Source organism: Mesocricetus auratus, unplaced genomic scaffold (genome assembly GCF_017639785.1).
Source record: "Mesocricetus auratus isolate SY011 unplaced genomic scaffold, BCM_Maur_2.0 Super-Scaffold_100676, whole genome shotgun sequence".
In the NCBI taxonomy this organism is placed as follows: Eukaryota; Metazoa; Chordata; class Mammalia; order Rodentia; family Cricetidae; genus Mesocricetus; species Mesocricetus auratus.
In genome coordinates, this window is record NW_024429266.1 from 117391166 (window position 1) to 117411405 (window position 20240).

The 20240-nt window shown below is 46.4% G+C and overlaps 1 protein-coding gene across 1 annotated transcript in view; it reads right to left on the reverse strand.

The window, feature by feature from the left end:
• Cpvl (carboxypeptidase vitellogenic like) overlaps positions 1–20240 on the reverse strand; it is a 104349-nt gene that overhangs the window by 77081 nt on the left and 7028 nt on the right. The window contains exons 3-6 of the mRNA XM_005076812.3: positions 15851–15969; positions 2722–2836; positions 1713–1771; positions 721–800 (exon numbers count right to left, since the gene is read on the reverse strand). Of these exons, the coding sequence (XP_005076869.1) occupies positions 721–800; positions 1713–1771; positions 2722–2836; positions 15851–15969 (373 nt within the window). The remainder of the gene's footprint in view (positions 1–720; positions 801–1712; positions 1772–2721; positions 2837–15850; positions 15970–20240) is intronic.

The window sequence follows — 20240 nt, forward strand, 5'->3', positions numbered from 1 at the left end:
TGCTCATCAGCTCTGAAAGAATTCAGGCTTGTTCTCTAACAACAATTTATAGCCTGGAAAAATTTGACCAAGTTAGAAAGGTCAACTTAGTTTTTTAAAAGTACTAAAAATAGATGTAAAGAATGTAAGAAAATGAAAGGAAAATTCATGTGTATATACTTTAACCAAGATCACAACCTTACATCCCTTCCCCCCACTGTTTTTTTTTTTTTAAGTGAAAGACAAAGTTTGTAAGATGAAGGAGAAGGAGAAAGACCAATTTCAGTCTGGAAAAGTAATGACAAAGCTACAGAGTGAGCTATATATCTAGAGCCACAGAAGGGGCCATTGTGGGAAAGAAGACAAATGCTGCCTGGAAAAGACGTTATCTCCTGGCAAGCTCAGTGTTAAATAGCATTTTAGAAACAACTGAAAACTTGTAAGCCATCTGGGTGAACGGCTTGAGAAGGAATCTTTGGTTGAAAATGTGCTTTGTATCTCTACTGTTTCTCACAGGATATTGCTGTAAAGCTTACATTCGTGATTTAACTCTGTTTACTTTGTCTGCTCATCGTATAAACAGCAGCCAACGGCAAGGTAAGAAAGAGCAGAAGAAACTGTGTGTGTGTGTGTGTACACAGTCATGCAGAAATGCTCTGCAAAGTTTAGAAGCTGGCCAACAAGGGCCAATCAGAAGTGACTCTACCAGACTTTTCTTATTGCTGTAGATGCATGTCCTACCTGTACAAGTCTTGAGCTACGTCGTCCTCACTGATGGCATATCCCCGGAGATTTTCAGTGAAGCTGAAGCCTGTGCCCACCTGAGGAGAAAAGAAATGAAGATAAGCGCGAAGACTGGGGACTTTCAACTAGACCCACACTGGGAGGGTGGCCCCACTGATTCTAATGATTCTAAATCCACACCTCCGACTTCAGATCTCTGCCATCAATCACCTATGTACCACTGAGGCACTCTGCTTCCCTTGGAAAGGGAACTGCAGCAGGTTAGGCTCTTTGTATCTAGAAGTCTACATGAAAGATGGAGAATACGTTATTGAGCAACAACTCATGAGACAGGAAACCCACACCATCAACGACAGTCTACCCGCCCCTTTTCCCAGTGGTGGCATTCCATGGTGTTTGAGATGGGAAGGGTCCCCACAATGTAAGCTAGGCTAGCCTAGAGCTCATGAGCTCCTGAGATAGCTCAGGTTAGTCTTGAGCTCGCTATTCTACAACCCCGGCCTCCAAATGCTGGGATTGTAGGTATGCTCTACCATGCCTGGCTGCTCATTTTATAAATAAAATTCTAATCTAAAAAGGAAAAATAGTACCTATATTTTAGAAAACATGCAGTAATATGTTGCTCAATGCTGATGACGACTTAAGCATTTGTTCTTGTAAGACCATCATAGTGAGGACTCACACAATCCTAGAAGGCATAGTTATTCTACTGCTATTCTACATGTTATTCTACTGGATACAGCAAGAATCTTCAGCACATGGCAGGTATGTATATCCAAACAAGCGTAATGATTGAAAACGTAAAGGAAAACACTGTTAACAGGAGCATCTCAGCTCCTTGAGAGCCTTCCAGAAACATCATTGTGTATGTGGCCTGCTGTTGACCAAAAGGCCACCATGCAGCCATGACTGTGAGTAATGAAAAAACAAAATCGAAAAAACCAGACGTATGCCAGCACTGATGTTTCCTGATGCCCTGTGGTACTTACTGGATTGTCAACGTAAAGCATGGAAAAGGTAGTGGTCCAAGGGTAGTCTCTAGCAATAACTGTCAAAACAGAAGAAACGGCTCAGTTTGTAACAAAATAGCCCAGGCAAGGTGTTCTGGACCCTGGCATACCCTGCTGTCCTCTCACCATCCCAGGCCTCCCCGCTGTCACTGTGCCACATTCTGGAAGGCTAGTGCCCATCACCTTCACCCTTTTTCTTTCTCTTCTGTGCTTTTGCCCAATGCAGCAGTATCTATAGCTGTAACAACAAAACCCGTGAAGAGCTAACATGAAAACGCCTGTCTGTACTGTCCTATGAAGGACTCCTACACCCTACACCCAGACTCTTAGATCCTCTTCCCCCTATCCCGCAAATGCTGAAGAGAACAACAACCTCACCAAAGTTGACACAAAAACTTTTATAGTGTGTCGCAAACAGATTCATACTCTGAATGCTGCCACAGAGAAGGAGAACTATTTATTTCCCCAGTGAGACAGAGATGGAGCCCAAACCTGAGACACAGCCAGAGGCTCTTTCTTTAGCCCTTCCTCTACCTCAGCATCACCCACAGCATCTTGCTTTCAAGGCATCGTCTCATTTAAGTGATGGGCTCATAAAGCCTTCTCTCCTTTCAATTCCCATGGATAATGAGGGAGATAATTCCACCACGAGGCCCGTGCAAGAAGACTCACCCAACAGTAATAAATACCAACTGTTTTGTTAGCCAAGAATGCTTGAGTCAGCAGCTGGCTTGCAGAAAACAGCTTGGACCCTTTCACTGACATTTGTAGGAGAAAGTAAGCCAGGCAGGACACTCACCCTGGGGCTCCTCCTTCTGGACAGACATTGCCACAAAGTTCTGTTTCTGTCTATAGTCTAACTATAAAGCTACTCAGAAGTGGTGGTTCTTGTGTTTATTCTCAATTAGTCTTAGAGCAGATGGAAGAAGGAAGATGGGACATGGGCTGGAAGGAGGCCCATGGGAAAAGCAGTCGAGGCGTCACTTACCAGTCATGTTACTTGTGATAACATAAGGCCCATGTTCTACAAAGAGGCCAAACATGGATGAACCTCCGGGACCACCCTGAAGCCAGAGGACTACTGGGGCACTCTCCGGCTGTATCTGGAGGGAACAGAGATGCCAGTGAGCAGAAATGCACCGAGGCTGCAAGTACACCAAACCACCTGAAGTCTCTGTCTTCCCCATCCTTGACAACCTTCTAGAATGCCTCTGGAACCAGGCGCCCCACCCTACTATAAATAAATGTTGGTCACCTTTTTCTATTTTGGATTTACATGTGCCCCAAAAGCTGGTGTCTTTCTGTGCAGTTGACAGCATCTTGCCATCTCCATGGTCTATCTTCCAGGCATAGTCAGGGAATCAAACAACTCCTGTCCCTTCCTGGCTGTCCCAGTCCCTCACACACGTACAGTCATTGCCAAAGTCCAGGTGGCCGGACTCCTCCTCAGGACACTGTGAGGAGACTGTAGTGTAGAGTCCAGACTGGGAACTGAAGTCAAGAATCTGGAGGAGGACACATGAGGACTTTCCTGTCCTCTAAGGTCTGACATAGGTGCCCTCGCCTGTTCCAGACCTTCTCTGAGAGTGCTCTTGGGAACAGCCATTGGCTGTAGAATAGCCTTGACATGAGGGGCCACCTCCAGACCCATTCTCAACTTGTAGCATAAAGTGGCATAGTAATGCCCTTGGAACATTCAGACACAATAAATGCCTGACTGTTACAACAGTGCTGAAGCCCACAGTCAACTGAGCTTCTGGTCTGCAGGCTTATAGCCGTGGTCAGCCATGAGTCATTGACAAATAACCTGCACTAAACTCTCCAGACACACTTGTCCCCAGTTGGGTGACTTTAGGGATGATGCCTAAGCAATGTGGGCTTTACTTTCCTGTGAACTGAGCATTGGCGCCCTGATCTGCAATGTGTAGTTGATGGGGCGGGCGGTAGGGTGGAGTTGAATCTTGTTCCATAAAACCTGGTGAGCGTCTGTGATGTGTGTTCTGCAAATGCTAGCTACTGCTGCAAAAGGAAGGATGAACACTAGGGATTCAGCAGTGAGCTGTACTCGGTGCTTCTACAAACAGAAGCATAGGAGAGTGCCCTTCTCGGCTTTTCTTCGATCCTTTGGCCCCTATCATCCCTGATCTATTGTTTACTCCTTTATCTTCCTGCCTGAAATGTTGACATCACACACACACACACACACACACACACACACACACACACACACACACACACAAATCGGGTGGGTGTGCGGGTGCTTCTCTGTCAAGCCACAGCAGAGAACCCCAAACGGAAGGCACTGTGTCAGAGCTGCTGCAAGCGAGGCCTGGAACCAGGAAGCTGTGACTTTTCTTGACGACAGCTGTGGTGACCTGGCCCTCTGCTTCTTCCGGCCTCAGTTTCCTCGCCTGCCCAATGGTGGCGGCGGTGGTGGCAGTGATGGCACGTGTGTCCCTGAGTGCTCTGCTGAAAAACTGTGCTATACACCCTGCCCCGCCTTCCTGGAGCCATTCACTGAATGCTTTGCTGAGACCTGTGAGTTACCTCCTCTCAGAGCCTCTGCCACTCACCAGCCCACCCCCTCCCCCTGTCACCCCCCCATATGTTCATTCACACATAGAGAGAGCAAACTCCACACAGCAAGGGGTAGGTAAGAAAGCCAGGGGAAGCCATCCCATTTTTTCAGCCTCCTGGAAGTATGAGGCTCTGGGGCGCACTGACTTCAGGGTACTCAACCTCCAGGGCCTCCCTAGGTCCGTGTATACCAGTGGTCCTCAAACTTGCTCATATATTAAAATAATGTGGGAATGTCTTTTTTAAAATGACTTCTGCCTTCTCAAGCCACAGCGATTGCAATGCCATGGTGTGGAGCAGGGGGGCACCCTCAGCTTTTTCCAGAAGTTTCTTACATAACAAGCAGGATGGGGACCTGAATGGTGACAGAGATCCTGCTGTCTTAGTCTCCTAGGCAACTGGTCTCCACTCCCCTCTTCTCCCCACTGGACAAGTGACCTGTCAGGGTGAAGGTTATCTCTAGACTCTCAGAAAAACAGCCTGGTCCTGAGAGGCCCCACTACAAGACAAGTCAAATAGCAACGTGCCAAACAGGGTTCTTACGGAGCTGTGAAGCACCCTGCATTCTTGGAATGCTGGAATACCAAGAGCCAGCAGGCCCGCCAACCTCAGCTGACCTCCCTTTTGGTGCTCAGCAGCCCTTGCAGCAGCCTGTTTTTAAACAAAACCTGCCGTGTCTTTCTACCTTGATGAGTCGAACGACCTGTGTGCTTATGCCATGCCTCAATCAGATGCTGGGATTCGAAGGTGTATTTAATGCTATGTCCCCAAGAGTCATTCATAGCATGGCATGCTTCTGTGATGAAGAAAGCATCCTAACCGTGACAGACAATACTCACGATGGCCACACTAGTGGCATGAAGCTTTTACAGCTAATCCTGTGTGACTTAGCTGTGAGGGGAGGCCCTTCTCCTAGGAAAGAGAATTCGACGATGGCATTCTGAACAAAACCACACTGCAAACTTGGGGGCCAATGATATAAGAAACTGCTGCTCATTAGTTGCAGATGGAGTGGAATTCAGATCTTTAAAAATATTGCTCTCATTAAAGTTACGATTCAAGACATTTAGTTCTTCCCTTAGAGGCTTTAAAGTCATTTCCTCTATACATTTTGTATTTTAAGTAGAGAACTTCTTTTGAAATCTTATTGCATCTATCTATCTATTGATGGGGGATGTTCGTCTGTGTATATGTTTCTCTTATTGGTTGATAAATAAAACACTGATTGGCCAGTAGCCAGGCCAGAAGTATAGGAGGAGCTACCAGAAAAGGAGAAGAATGGGGAGAGGAGACAGAGAGAGGCTGTGAAGAGAGGCCGTGCTGCTGAAGGAGTAGCTTGCTGGATTACACGGGTAAGCCACAGCCTTGTGTCAATACACAGATTAATAGAAATTAGTAAATAATTAAAATAGAGCTAGCCAATAAGAAGCCTGAGCCATCAGCCAAACATTTTATACTTAATATAAATCTTCATGTGTTTATTTAGGGCAAAGCGGCTATGCCACAAACCTCCATCTTCAAACTATTTGTCTGTCTATCTTTCTATCTATCTATCTATCTATCTATCTATCTATCTATCTATCTACCTACCTACCCGGCATATTTGTGGAGGTCAGGGAACAAATCTTGGTAGCTATTTCTCTCTTCATGCGGGTCTTAGGGGGCCAAGCTCACACCCTCAGGTTTGGTGGTAGGTGTGTTTACATGCTGAACCATCTCAGTACTAGAGTATATATTCTTACTCAGGATTTTAAAGATCACTTTCAAAACTCCCTCTGCCCTTCCCAGTCTTACTCCCTAAAGCTGATCATGGAGATGTCTGCGGATTCTTCTCTATACACATGCCATGTGAATGATCATCTTATGGACATTCCGTGTGCTGTAGACACAGGTGAATGACGAGATCTTGTTTCTGTGGTCCTGAACCACGGGCTGTGGGCATCGCTCCACAGCAGTGAGCTATCACCATTGTGCTGCCCGCATCTAGCACATTTTATCAAATAGCACGCACTATCTACTCTCATATCTAGCACATTTTATCAAATAGCATGCCTGGAAACACAGGTTATTAAACATATGTAAGTAGCAAGTACAGGTATAACCCTTCAGGCAGTGTCTGGTGCATCTTTTTAAAGCATCAGTTCTGACTGTTTTTTCTGACTGGTGGGAAGACAGCCAGGTGTGGCTACATGTATGGATGAATGGGCAGAAGAACACGAGATTGGTGACTCAGGGGCAACGCTTTTTCAAATGCCTTGGACCTCTAGATGAGTAATCCCACCGGCCAAGAGTTATCTATTTGATGACAAAGAAGAGAGATCTTCTTGGAAGTCTGGGTACCAACTATCACAGGGGCTGCTGAAAGAATGAAGGGGCAAGGAGATGTGAAGGAGCAGAGGACTCCTGGGTCTGTGGGTACCCAGACAGCAAAAGAAGACGGGTAGACATGGAAAGATGGGGTCCAAAAGGATGAGCCCTTCACTGGTGGACAACAAAGAACTGTGGGGGCTAGGTGTTTAGACATACCCACAATCCCAAAGCTAGGGTGGTGAGAACACGGAGATTAAGAGTTTATGTTGGCCTGGGCTACACAGAGTGACCCTATCAAGATGAAGGAGGGAGGGGGCAGGGAGGCAGGCAGGGAGGGAGGCAGGCAGGGAGGGAGGCAGGCAGGGAGGGAGAGAGGGAGGGAGGGAGGGAAAAAGAAAAGAAAAAGAAAATGGAAAGGGAGAGAAAAATCTGAAAAGGAGGCCCATGTTTCAGCTACCCTCTCAATTCTCTGGCGACCCCTGGTGGCCAGTCCCAAACTTGGCTACTCCTTCCTCAATGTTTCTTGCATAATCAACAGCCAGCCCAGGTAGTGGCACTTTTTCTAGTCTGTCCACTAGACTTCCTACACTAGCAAATTCCACTGCTCACTTTCAATGACTGCCCCCCCCAAAAAATCCTGTACCGTCATGGATTGTCACTTGACTTGAAGGAAGCAAAATTCATGAGTTCTAAACTAGTCCAAATAGAGACACATCAGTCATGCTCCTAGACTTTTCAACCATGTCTCTACCCAGACCAGACCCCAAGCTTTGTAGCCATAGGCAGACAACAGTGAGTACATAACTTTCTATTCGCATTTTGCACATAGTGCTGAAACGGAGAGTCAGTACACCTGGAGTGGGGATTAAAGACACCAACTTCAGTGTGGTTGTTCTAGTTTACCTTCTATTGCTGTTGTATAAACACCATGACCAAAAGCGTTTATTTCATCCTACAGCTTACAGTCCATCATTAAGGGAAATCAGGATCAGAACTCAAGGAAGGAACTGAACTGAATCAATGACCATGGAGAAATGTTGCTTACTGGCTTTGCTCAGTCTGCTTTCTCATAATTCCCAAGATCACCTGCCCAGGGGTGGCATCACCAAAGTGGGCTGGACCTACCCACATCAATCATTAATTAAGAAAATACCCCACAGTCTAATCTGATGGGTGCAAGAAGATTCTGCTGTGGTTATTCTAGGGAATTTAGGGAGCTTACTGTAATGTGTGTGTGTGAGAGAGAGGGGGGGTGGGAGGGAGAGGGGAGTTCAAGCTTCAAGCTGAAGATCAGAAAGGCAAAATAGCCAGGCACTAGCTCTTACCCCTACTTTAGACTAAATGGATGATCCCGTTTCCACAAATCTTCAGAGTACAATGCTGACTGCACTGATCTCCAGCAACCCTCAGACTGCAGTTCTACACTGCCGCCTCTCCTAACATGACTGGAGAATAAGACTGACTTTGCTCCTTCCTTATATTCCTCTGTAGTTCTGGGATTAAAGGCATGTGACCCGAGTACTGAGATCGCCTTTGTGTGAACTCTATTTCTCTTTTAGACTGGATCAATTTCATGTAACTTAGGGTAGCCTTGAACTCACAGAGACCCATCTACCTCTGTCTCCCAAATCCTGGGATTACAGGTATGTACCAGTACTGCCTGACCTCTATGGTTTGTGTCTAGCTTTGTGTTCCAAACCCTCAGGCAAGCTTTTTTTTTTTATTTTTTTTTTTGGCTTTCTCTGTATTGTTTTGGAAGCTGTCAGTCCAGCCCAGCCTCGAACTCACAGAAATCTGCCTGCCTCTGCCTTCCAAGTGCTGGGATTAAAGGCATGCTCCACCACCGCCCGGCCAGGCAAGTTTTATTAAATCATAAGTAATATATCACCACAGCTTACCGCATGAGATGGCTAGTACCCAATCTGCATACCTACTTCTAGACAACCCTTTCTTCCATGTCCTAAGAAACACCACACTAGGTAAGAGGACCTACCAGCCAAACCACGGCCAGACTTCAAGCCAGGCTTAAAATGGAAAGTGTGCTTTGTAAGTCAATGAGTCCTTCTCTGTACATCTTCATGCAGAGACTGGTGGTTTGCTTGCTGTAAGTCACATGTTCTCTCGTAATCAAAGTCATTAGTATCTAAAGTAAATGTCTCTGAGTTCCCCAAAGCGGATTTGAACAGACTCCCTCTCTGCCCCACAGATCTCTAATCTCATGATTCTTCAACTGCCACACTGTGTTAATCAAGGAAAGGCGTTTTTTTCAAAGTAATTAGTTTTGTAACCAGAATCATTAAACAGCTATGCGGTACCATTTGGACTCTACACACATAGTCCCAACACATGTGAGCCGCTTGCTTAAGATATGTGTGTGTTCCCAGGGAGTGCTGCTCATCTAACTTCGTGTTGACACACATTAGACCCCTTACTATGATCATTCATAGGGGAAATTAACCTTTTCATTTTTTTTCCTGGTCTCTTTGTATCATTTCCAAGCGCCACTGGATTCTCACCAAGCTTTGACTTCTCTCGTCAGACAAGTAAGCCAGCTTAGAAGGAATGAGAGGCAGTGTGGATGTTGGGAGTCTGGTCTTATTTCTGCTTCAAGATAAGATGAAAATGACTGAAAAGCTTAATAGGGTCCACCTCTGTGTAGAATTTTCATTTCCCCCAAAACACAACTGGACACAAAAAGTTTTCTACAGAGTTCAAATACACTTATGAATAGAGTGATCTGTATCATCACTTTTAGCTACTTTGTTTTGTTTCGTATGGTTTTGCTATTTCAGATCCTTGATGCCTCGAGAACATCGAAAAGCAAATATGAAGGCAGTGGTCTTTGACTTCTAACACCTGCTGCATTGCCAGTGGCTCAGTGGTCAACTGCAGTGGACATAGTTTGAGAACTCGGTCGACCCACATGCCTTTCACTCATAGAAAAGGTCCATTGCCTGTGTTTCCATCACATGACCCTTGGCTGCATGGATCAAAGGAAGATCTCCTGATGGTGAGCTTGGCCAATCACACTGTTCCTTTAGGCACACACTGGCAAATCCCTGATGGTTCCATAACCAAGGTCAAGGTAAGCCTGGAAGCTGCAGTTTGGCCAACCTGGCCAGGTTCCTGTAGAAGGAAAGCATATTGATGTGCCAAGAAGAAAGGTGAATGGCATGCTGGATGACCCAGCCCCTGGGGTCTTTGCAGAACATTCTTGGTTCCTTGGGAGAAAGAATGTGTGGTGAAACCACTTGGGGTCCAGTCATAAGACAGGAACCACATTGTCATTTCCTTGTGTGATTGACCAGTCACTCTATTTAGCCAGAAATACTGACTTCTAATCCTGCTTCAACACTGCATGTCTGTTGCGGCCACAAGGGGCATAGACAGCATCAGGCAGAGTAGGACAGAAGTCCAGAGAGCTGACCTAAGACCAGCATACCTGCAAGCTTCCTGTGTCTCCCAGGGAACAGGAAAGACAGTATAAAAGGCACAAATGTAATGCGGAATTCTTCATAGGTGTGTAGAGAGGACATGGGGCGAGAGGGGAGCGAGCTTAATAAGTATCAGTCCCATAAGGAGGGATGTGGGCATTCACTGAGGATGTGGAGATCAATTCCATAAGCGGGGGGGGACTGCCCAAGGTTGTGCCACACCACCTTGAAAAAGGTCTGGGAACAGTTTCCTGGGGCTAAGTTCCCTGGGTTACCTGACCATAAGTTGGCCACAGCTGGATGCTCACCTAGGCAGAGGATCTCATGGTCTGGGTGAACAACTCAGGCAAAACCGCACCCAGCTGAGCAGCAAGACCAAGAAAAGCAAAACAGAGCAGGGAACAGAAAAGGAAGGCAGCTTTGTGCCGCGGTGCCAGCGCCCTCTACTGACATACTCACTCAATAGCAAAGATGCTGAAAGCTGTTATCTTGGGTCATGGTAATTGAGAGTTGAGATGCAAAACAAGCAAACATGCACACTGGAACACCCAACCTATGCAGTAGCCACCACTGCCTAGGTTTCTGTCTCATGATTTAATACTGAGTAGATACCAATTGTCACAAGATACTATAGCCCAACCTAAAGGAACAAGAGGTTAGCTATCCAGGGCTGTGCTGTGTCTTTACAAACCTTAGTAGTTTTTTAAGACTTGATGATAACATCATCCCTCATACTGTCCATGGATCAGGGGCAGGGTAATGTCTGGCAGGCTGGCTCTGGTTCAGGGTGTCTGGTAGAACTAGACAACAATTAGATTGACCTTCCCTGTTAGAATGAGATCAGAACCCCAGGAAGAATGAGTGCCTTGTACCAAGTTAAACAACCAGGAATTGTGCACCTGGGACAGAATCCCTGTACCCTGACCTCCAGTTCTTCTTTCCCAAGTCCTACTAGGGATGGAGTGCATGTGGAGGCTGGTCTGTACCCTCGGGATCCCAGATGGATAGAGGACCTGTCATTCTTCTGAAGCTCCCAGATGGTTCTGACGAACAACAGGGTGTCTGGACTCCCTCTCCTCGCCCACGCATACTCTGCTACTGAGGAAGTTCGGACACCCAGAGGAGAGAGTGCACCTGGCTAAAACAACAGATGGGGGGGCTAATTCCACCTTCACTCCCAAGACAAGCTGCCCAGTAGGTCCTCAGGACACGTTAGAACATCTGCCTCCACTGACAGAGACAACACCTTGTTTCCATGAGTGTCAGAGCAGCCCCTTGCCCTTCTCTGATTGATAGCCTAATCCTGTGTCACCTTGATTTTCTGCTGCATGGCCCTGGAGGGTCCAACCTGCAGGTCCCTGAGTGAGAAGCTCTTCATTTGCTGCCCCAGGCACCTCACAGTATCTCAGCCCTTTTATAAGGACCAAATAAACCAGGAATCATGCCCTGTCCCCTGCCGGAAGAGCTAGGAGTGGACTTCAGGAAAGGGGCTGGGCTAACTCTAAACACTTCAAATTACTTGTGTTCCTTCAAATTACTTGCATTCCTAGAAGATAAGGTCAAAATCTGGCTATCTCTTTCCAATGAAGACTGCTTCAAAAGTCCCTTATCTTCTGAAGTGTGACAAATCCCAATTTCACATAGTAATTTCCTTATCCAACAACAATTAATCTACATTCTTGCCTGGTGACTGGGGCCTTCTGATTTGCAATTTCCCTCTATTTCCTTTAAAGCCCACAAACGGTTATTTATTTGGCTCAGTATTTGCAGCAACTGGTATCACCAAAGTGATAGCACTAATAACAGTCACAAGGACATAACAATAAAGCGATATTTCTTGTGAGTCGGTAGTTCTCTAATCAGCTGGCTCCATTACTTCTTTTGCCTTGAGACCCAGGTCAGGCAGCTAGCTGTTCAGATTCTTATTGTGAGCTGAGACAACAGATGCTCTGTGACACTAGGAAGTGTGGGTAAGGGCTCTGGTCACACAGGCCTGAGTAACTCAAGAGGCCCAAAATCTTCTGGGATGACTTTTTTAGAGAAGTGACATAGAATGGTCAAATGCAAAGATGTTTGGGTAAATGATTGAACTTTAAATTCTGGCTCAGGTTAAGGAGTGAGGTGGTTGCACACCAGGCTTGTGTCCCCCTGATAGTAGGCACCAGAGGTGCTGTCCTGCATTGTTTACATCCCAGGCGTCAAGCCTGCTATTTCCTACAGTGTCCCACTGCACACTGATGTTGTTTTCTGGAATTCATTATGCACTGATTTGGAGACAATAACAGGGGACTCTCACAGAAATAACAGGAAAACTAAACTAATCTGAGGAACGGCATCCAGAACATGACTCAGAGGATGCTCTGAGTGCGGCATCCTTCCTGGATCTCTATTTTTGCTACCCTCAGTCTTTAAAAGGTGTCATTTTTCTTCTGACGACAATATCAGCTGCTTCCCTGGGACGGGCAAGGAACTCATATTTCTGCCAAATGAAAAGGACCTCCCTCGTTGTGGTTGACAGCTGCTTCTCCTCAGGGGCTGTGCCTGTCCCACTCTGTTCCTTGGTTCCTAGCTGGGAGCCCTGGATACCTGGCTGTAACTGTGAACATCCCAGTGAGGTGTTGCACAATCTTTCCCTATCACACCTGTCCGCACTACAACCTTTTCGCAAAACTCTGCCTTCTCCGGGAAGTTTGCAGAACCCTGAGCCTAAGTCCTTTGTGTTGAGACAGCACATGGCCAGGACTTCTGGAACCATCTTAGGATGTATTTATGTGTATACAACTGGAGATTAAGGACCACAGCTTAGTCTGTGGGTGAACAGCTAGGTTCTCAGTTGATTAATGGGGAGAAACTAACAAGCCAACAGGCTAACCTTGAACCCATGGAACAAAAGGAAACTGCACCCCTTTCTAGTCCAGCATACAAAGCCATGTTGAACCAGACCTGCCAAGTAGAAATAGAAGAAAAGAAAATCTTCATTCTCTTGTTGGGTTCTTCTCTGGTCTTTACTCATTACTAATTGTTGTTTCCTCAAATCTGAATAATTACTAAAGACTCAATGTTCAGACATCAATGAAGAACTTCTTGGTGCAAAGCCAGGGTGTGGCAATGTAGAGAATCAGGCAGGTGAGGATCACAGAGAAAAGGAGGATGAGATGACAGAGACGGAGTCCCAAGAGATCTTAGTGAAAGCTGACCCCATCCTAGTCCACACCCCAAAGGGATGCAGGCGATCACAAACTGCTCAACCTCAGTTTGACTACAACGAGCACTAATTTCTGATTAAGATGGGGACCACTAAAAAAAAAAAAGATGGGGACCACTATAGGACAGAGTAGGATCCTGGAGAGCGGAAGGGGGAGGGAATAAGGGGGCAAGGTTTAGTCCCCAAATTTAGCCTCATAGGTACTAAATTATGGCAGGGAAGAAGTTCCGGGTGTATGCACAGTATAGTTTCACTAGATAACAATGTACAGTGCATTCCAAAAAGGACAGAAGAAAGTGTTTTGGACATTTTCACCACAAAGAAATAGATGTTTGTAAGACATTAGCACGCACACCTGCATTTGATATCAAACTGATATTTAAACATCACACAGTGTACGGGTGTATCAAAACATCACATGGTAGCCGATAACAATGTCTAATTTTTATGTGCAGATTAAAAATTGCTACACAGCCAGGTGTGGTGGTACATTCCAGTCATCCAAGCACTGGGGATGCTGAGGCAGGAGGATCACCACTAGTTCAAGGCTAAACTATATTACATAGCAAGGCCCTATCTCAAACAAAACAAAGCTTACATAAATATATTCCCATTTCCTAAGTCAGGTATGAAACTTCAGAGAAACTTGGGGCTTGAGAAGCAAGTAAAAGGAGATGTGGAGAGGAGAAACACACATGGATGGAGATGGCCAAACACACGAGAAAGTCCTGCTTGGAGCTCACAGATTCGTTTTCTCAGACCAGCTTAGGGTGTGAATACAAAGCTGAACTGTGAAACGAGTACAATGCAGAAACACAAGAAACACCTCTGTGTGGGAAGGTGAGGTCATGGTTTTAGGCCTCATTTAGGTCAAGTGGCCTTGAGACTTCTGGGCCGTTTGCTGCTGAAGGTCCATCAGCAGCCTTCACCCTGCTGGGCTCTGCTGGGAGGCTCACGGGAGTAGTTTCTGTGCCAGCTGGAGTCTACCAGTGGTGGGCACTAGGGAGAATCATTGCGTTCATGAGCAAGTGCTGACCTTGGACACAGCCACCTCTCCCCATCTGTCCTGTCTCTCCCAAAACTCTGTGTTCTGCACTCCTCGGTTGCTCATTCAACAACCACACAGAGGAAGAAATAAAAATTCCTTCGGAGTCCAGGACAGCCTACCAGGGATAGTGAGGGTCCAAAGACCCCACCTTAAACACCTGAAACTCTCCACTCCTCACTGGCCCATGTCTGGTCTCTGAAGGACAGTCTACTGGGAGGTGAAGTACATCACAAGTCACGTGGCTAGGAGAGAGGCCAGTACTGGAAAAACAAAAAGAAAACTACGCAACTTCGCAGTCACACTAGTTGAAGCAATTCACTAGGTTATTAAATATGCAACGCTGTTGTATGCAGATCATATGCAAATATGAACACCAACCTCCACAGAGATAGGCTTTGCTTTGCTTTCTGCAGTTTCTAAAGTAAATCCTATTTGGCAAGTGAAAATAGGAAAGGTCTCTGTAGTGGGCTTTTAATGTGTTTATGTACCTCGGCGCCTTTCCCCAGAGCCCCAAAGGGACCTTCAACCTTAACGTATCTTGTTCACAAAAAAAAACTGTGTGACCTGGGAATGAGCCAGACCTCACTGGTGAGCTCAAAAGCATTCCCTCCTATGTCTGCAGGGATCTGGGGATGTGAGAAGGCCCTGAAGACCACAAGTGAGCCTGGTGACTAAGCAGGAACCTGCTAGTTCTAGCCACTTCCCACTCCTTTCTCTCAGGGGCTCCCCCCAGTGCCCACCCCGCCCCAAGTATTATTTGAATAAAACAACAATTAAAAGATAGGAAGGGGGTTACTGTGTTACTATAAAGTATGTGGGGGCAGGGGTTGTCCACACACCTCCTCCACAAACATTTATTTATTTTTAAAAACAAAGTAATTTTTAAAGATTCTTAAGTCTTGTGGGAAATAGAAGTTTTAAGGAGAGTGGGGGAGGGTAATAGATAGCATGGCCTAAAAGCAGAAAAAAAGGACCACTAGGGGCAGACAGGTACAAAACTGGGGTAGGAGGGGAGGTGGATGGGGAAGAAGTAAGGAAAGAAAATCGGCAAAAACAAATTATGCATAAAAATTCCATATGAAATCTGTTACTATGTCAGGTTTTTCTGTTTAACCTATTGTGTGCTAATTTTAAAAGAAAGGCAAATAGGGCTGGGGAGATGGATCAGTGATCAAAACGCTTGCCATAAAGACATGAAGATCTGAGTTTGGATCCTCAGTACCCACATAAAGATGGGTTTGGTAGCATAGGTTTGTAATGGGGCCTTTTGGAGACAGAGACAAACAGATCCCAGGGGCTAGTGGCCAGCCAGTTTTGCATGATCAGGTTCAGTGAGAGACCCTGCCTCAAAAACTAGGATGAAGAACAAATGAAGAAGACATGCCCATCGCTGCCTTCATGCACATACATGTACACACACAGAGAAACGCATGCAGGAAAACAAACAATAACAAAACCCATGGGTCTACCCATGGGAGCTACCATTTCCACTCCACTGGAGTGAGCTCCCCTCAGCTCTCCACTAAAGGCCTCGGCCACCTACCTTAGCCGGAAAGAACCAGAAGAAGAGGTTGCTGTTGTAAGTCTCATTCACCGTGATGTAGCCGGCGTAACTCTTCAAGTGCATTCCAGGGAAAGGACTCACCAGGCTCTGCTTCTGCCCTGGTGAAGAGAAAGAAAACATACCCAGAGGTTAGAGAACATGTTCCACCAGCCTGCTCAGGTAGGGGGAGACCTATGCCGACCACCAGGCCATGATAAGAGGCTAAGAGGAGGCTGGCATGAGGAGTACTCACAACTGAAAGTTCCAGCCCCCTCCAGCTGGTCCCATAGGTTCCCCATTTACAAGGAGGCCAAGGTCAAGAGGAGCTGTAAAGGGGGCTAGGATCTAAAGGGGGCCAAGATCCAAGTCTTTGTAGCTGGTTTGTTTGTTTGTTTTTCTAAGAAAAGGAAATCGCCCATCATCCATCACTTTTAGTACCTCAGGTGTTTCCACTGCACCCTTTGAATGGGCAAGAGGAAGGGTGCAGGGAAACAGACTAAGCGGTTGGGAGTCTTGGGGCAGCCTCTGGGCCCCGCCTTCTCGTTGTTAGGAGCACAAAGTCGGCTCAGGATCAGACCCGAGAGGCTCAGAGTGGCTGGAAAAGGGCGTTGAGATTAGGGTGACCTCATGGCCTCACAGGGAGCCAGGTAGAACAGGGACAGCTGTGGAAGGCAGAGAGGGCCTGGATTTCTGATGCCAGCAAAGGGACAGAAAGGAGAAAAAGGACATGCTCAGCCAGCCTTTGGGGCCTTAAACAAGAGGGTTCTGATGGAAACTTAAGACTTACAAGCCTACGACCAAAGAGAAGCATAGAAAGGGAGTTGACCTGCCCAAGGTCTCCTACATTGAAGAGGAGCCGAGGTGCACGCAGCGCTGGCTGCAGTCAGGCTGCAGGGCTGTCCCTTCCTGCCTGCTGTGGGCAGCCGCTCTGAATGGGGGTGCACTGAATGGGGGTGTAGGCGACAGGAAGCGGAGGAGAAGTAACAACAAGGAACAGGCTGGAAGGAGGAGAACAGAAAGTGGGTGTTAGGGCGTGTGGGAGCGAGAGGAAGAGAGATCTGGAAGAGAAATGTCCTTCAGTACAGACTCACTCCAGAGCGGTATTTCAGTCTGAGATCCATCAAATTGGAGAATGCTTAGGAGGTCAACATGCCATCATCTAATGGCACCCGCTCTGGTGGGCATCTCTCCCCAACCCGGCACCCAGTCACACCACTGGCAGAGAAAAGAAATCTACCATAGTAAGAGTATTCAATCACAAAGGAAGTGATGTAAGATTCAGGGCCTTTCTCCCACATATCCCTGACTCAGTGCAGCCACCTACAGTAGGAACAGCTTTACAGCCTGCCTGGCTGTGGCTACTGGGGTATATGGGCCTCAGTTCCTCTTTGATGCTGAGAGACCTTGGGCACATTACCTCTCCTTCCTATGCTTCTCTTTTGCCATAGACTTCTAAGTCTTAACTTTTTTAGAAATGGGCATGGCTTTCCAAGGGGGTGCACTTCTTGAACACACTTCCCTGCCTTCCTCATTTGTACTCTCTAGCACAACTGCCTAACCAGCTTTGTGACTCCGTGACAGCAGCCCGCCTCGTCTGTGCTGTAGATTCTCAGCTAAGATGGGTGAATCCTTTAGGGTCCTCAGGAACACAGAGTCACCATGTCCAAGTCTGTCGAGAGAAGTCAACTTAGGGACTTGACAGATTGCTCCATCAGTCAAGGGATTGCCTTACAAACATGAGGACCTGGGTTGAACCCCCAGGACCTACAGAAAAAAAGTCAGCTTGTCGTCACATGAAAAATAAAAGCCCCAGAGACAGATACTGGGATTCAAGCTTCAAGCTGAAGCTCAGAAAAGCAAAGCAGTTGGTCTCTAGTCTTAGCTCTACCTCAGACTGAAAGGGCCGATCCTGTCTCCATGAGCTCTCATCAAGCCTCAGACTGCTGCCTCTCCTCAGGGTGGCTGGAGAGAGTCAATGCCTTCCTCTCCTCAGTGTGGCTGGAGAATGCATGCCTGATACTGACTACCAAAGACCCTGCCTCTATCTTTTACACCTCTCTAGTGCCAGGATTGAAGTCGTGAGCTCTGTCGCTCTTTTAGACTGATTCAACCTCTTGTAGCCCTGGGTGACCTTGAACTCAGAGAAATCCATCTGCCTTTGTCTCCTGAGTCCTGGGATTAAAGGAGTGTGCCACCCCTGGTGGCTTCTATGGCTAACTAGTATGACTGGTTTGCTATTTTGATCTCCAGTGGCTTTAATAAATCATAAAAAATGTATCACCGCAGCTTCTGTTGTGAGTGCCTGCAACCCCATGCTGCAGAGGCCTAGACAGGAGGACCCCTGGGACCCATGGCCTGCTGCTTTCGTCAAATCAGTGTGCTTCAGGCTGGCGAGAGGCTCTGTCCCAAAGGAGGTGGATAACATTACTGAAGTTGACACCCAACATTGTCCTCTGGCCTCCATACTAGGGTACATATGTACATATGAATACATAACCATGAGTGCACACACAAAGGGGAAAAGCCCTTGTTGGAGGAACTGTGTCACTGGGAGTGGGCTTTGAGGTTTTAAAAGCCTGTGCCAGGCCCAGTGTACCCCATCCACTCTCTCTTTGTCTGCAGATCAGGTTGTAACTCTCAACTATGTCTCCATCGTCATGTCTGCCTGCTGGCATTCTGGCATACTTAACACCACGACGATAATAGACCAAACCTCTGAGACTGTAAACAAGGCCCAGTGAAATGTTTTCTCTTAGAAGAGCTGCCTTGGTCATGGCGTCTCTTCCCAGCAACAGAACAGTGACTAAGATACTGGCCTTGTCTCAACTCCCACTGTTCCCTCCAATTGTCATTTTCTACTCTCCATCAAAAGAACATCGCACCCCAGGGTTGGAAAGCCCTTACCTTTAGCAAATCAATGAATCATCTCAACATCAGACAGACACACACCCATTCCTCAAGAAGAATGACCAAGAAGTAAAAACTGAAGGCTGGCATGGGTGAGGTACAATCCAGAGAGAGGTGATTGGTAGGACAGGGTTTGAGATAGAAGGCAGAGAAAAATGAGAGAGGTCAAAGTGCAACGGGAAAAAGAGAGAATATGAAATAGAAAGGAGCAGGAGGGAATGGGCTATGGGCGAGAGATGATTGCATCAATCCGTCTCTGAGCCCAGTGCTGCACAGGGCCTGCAGGCTGGCTCTAGATTGATTTGGCTGCTCACTTGTCCCTCCCTCTTGAGAATGCCCGGGTTGCATTCTCAAGACTTGTACTTAGGCATGTCCTATCCCTTTTCTCCGGCGGGAGCTGTAGGGAGGCAGCAAATTTGTCTCACTTAACCTCTGAACCCCTGGGACTTAGCGAGATAGTTCACATTCTTAAGACACTCCATAAATACTTTTTAATGAATGAATAATAGTGAAGGGGCAGATGAGTGAATAAATGATCGGGCAATCACTGACACTGCATCGGATTAGCATATTTCTACAAACCCCTCTGGAAAAACAGACCTTATCAATATCTTAACAAATCTTGAAGATCCCTTTTCTATTTAATGTGCTTTTCCTCCATTTCATATTTTAAATTCCTGTTCACCAGATCACAGTAAGATAATCAAAAGTTCCCTCAGCTAACATGAGTTTTAGATATGTTTGAATGTGCTTTTCATCCTTAGACCAGCTGTTAATGCAGTATGGAAAACAGACTCCCACGTGTAATTTTTAATCTTTCTGGCACAATGACACACAATATAAATGTTTAAAAAACAGTGAAAGAAGGAAAAGGTTTTCTCTGAGGCCATCTCCCTTCCGTTCACTGCTGTGCCAGCGTTTGTGGCATTAATACCCTGAGAATAATTGGAGCGTGGCCAGCGAAGGGTTGAACCAGCCAATTGGGGTACACGTTTAGGTCCAGAAACACGCCAGCCATCCCCAGAGTATACAACTCACTTTCAGTCCACAAGCAACAAATTAGGACTCAACAACAAACATCCTTTGGAATTTGTAAAAATATTGTGTTTGTACAGATGCTAAAATTTGCCTTCTGCATTTTATTCCAGAATGTAAGAATTTTAGCCTCAGAGAAAGCAAACATGCAATTACAATTACATAAAATTAAGCTAGCTAATTGGGTATTAAAAAATAAAAATTCCCCTTGTCTTTCTGTGAACTACTGTTTATCTCAAAACTGTTCTGTTGCGATATTAAGACTCCCATTCCTGCAGCTTTGACAGATCCCGCTAACAACGGGGATTTAAACAGGGAGCTGCCCATCTGTCCACAGCTCCCTGAACTTTCAGTAAGGCGGGTGAGTAAAATTATCCTTAATTATGTTGTTGGGCAGCGTCTGAATCCCCAGATGTGCCAGCTTAGAGATCCACCATTCAAATTCCAC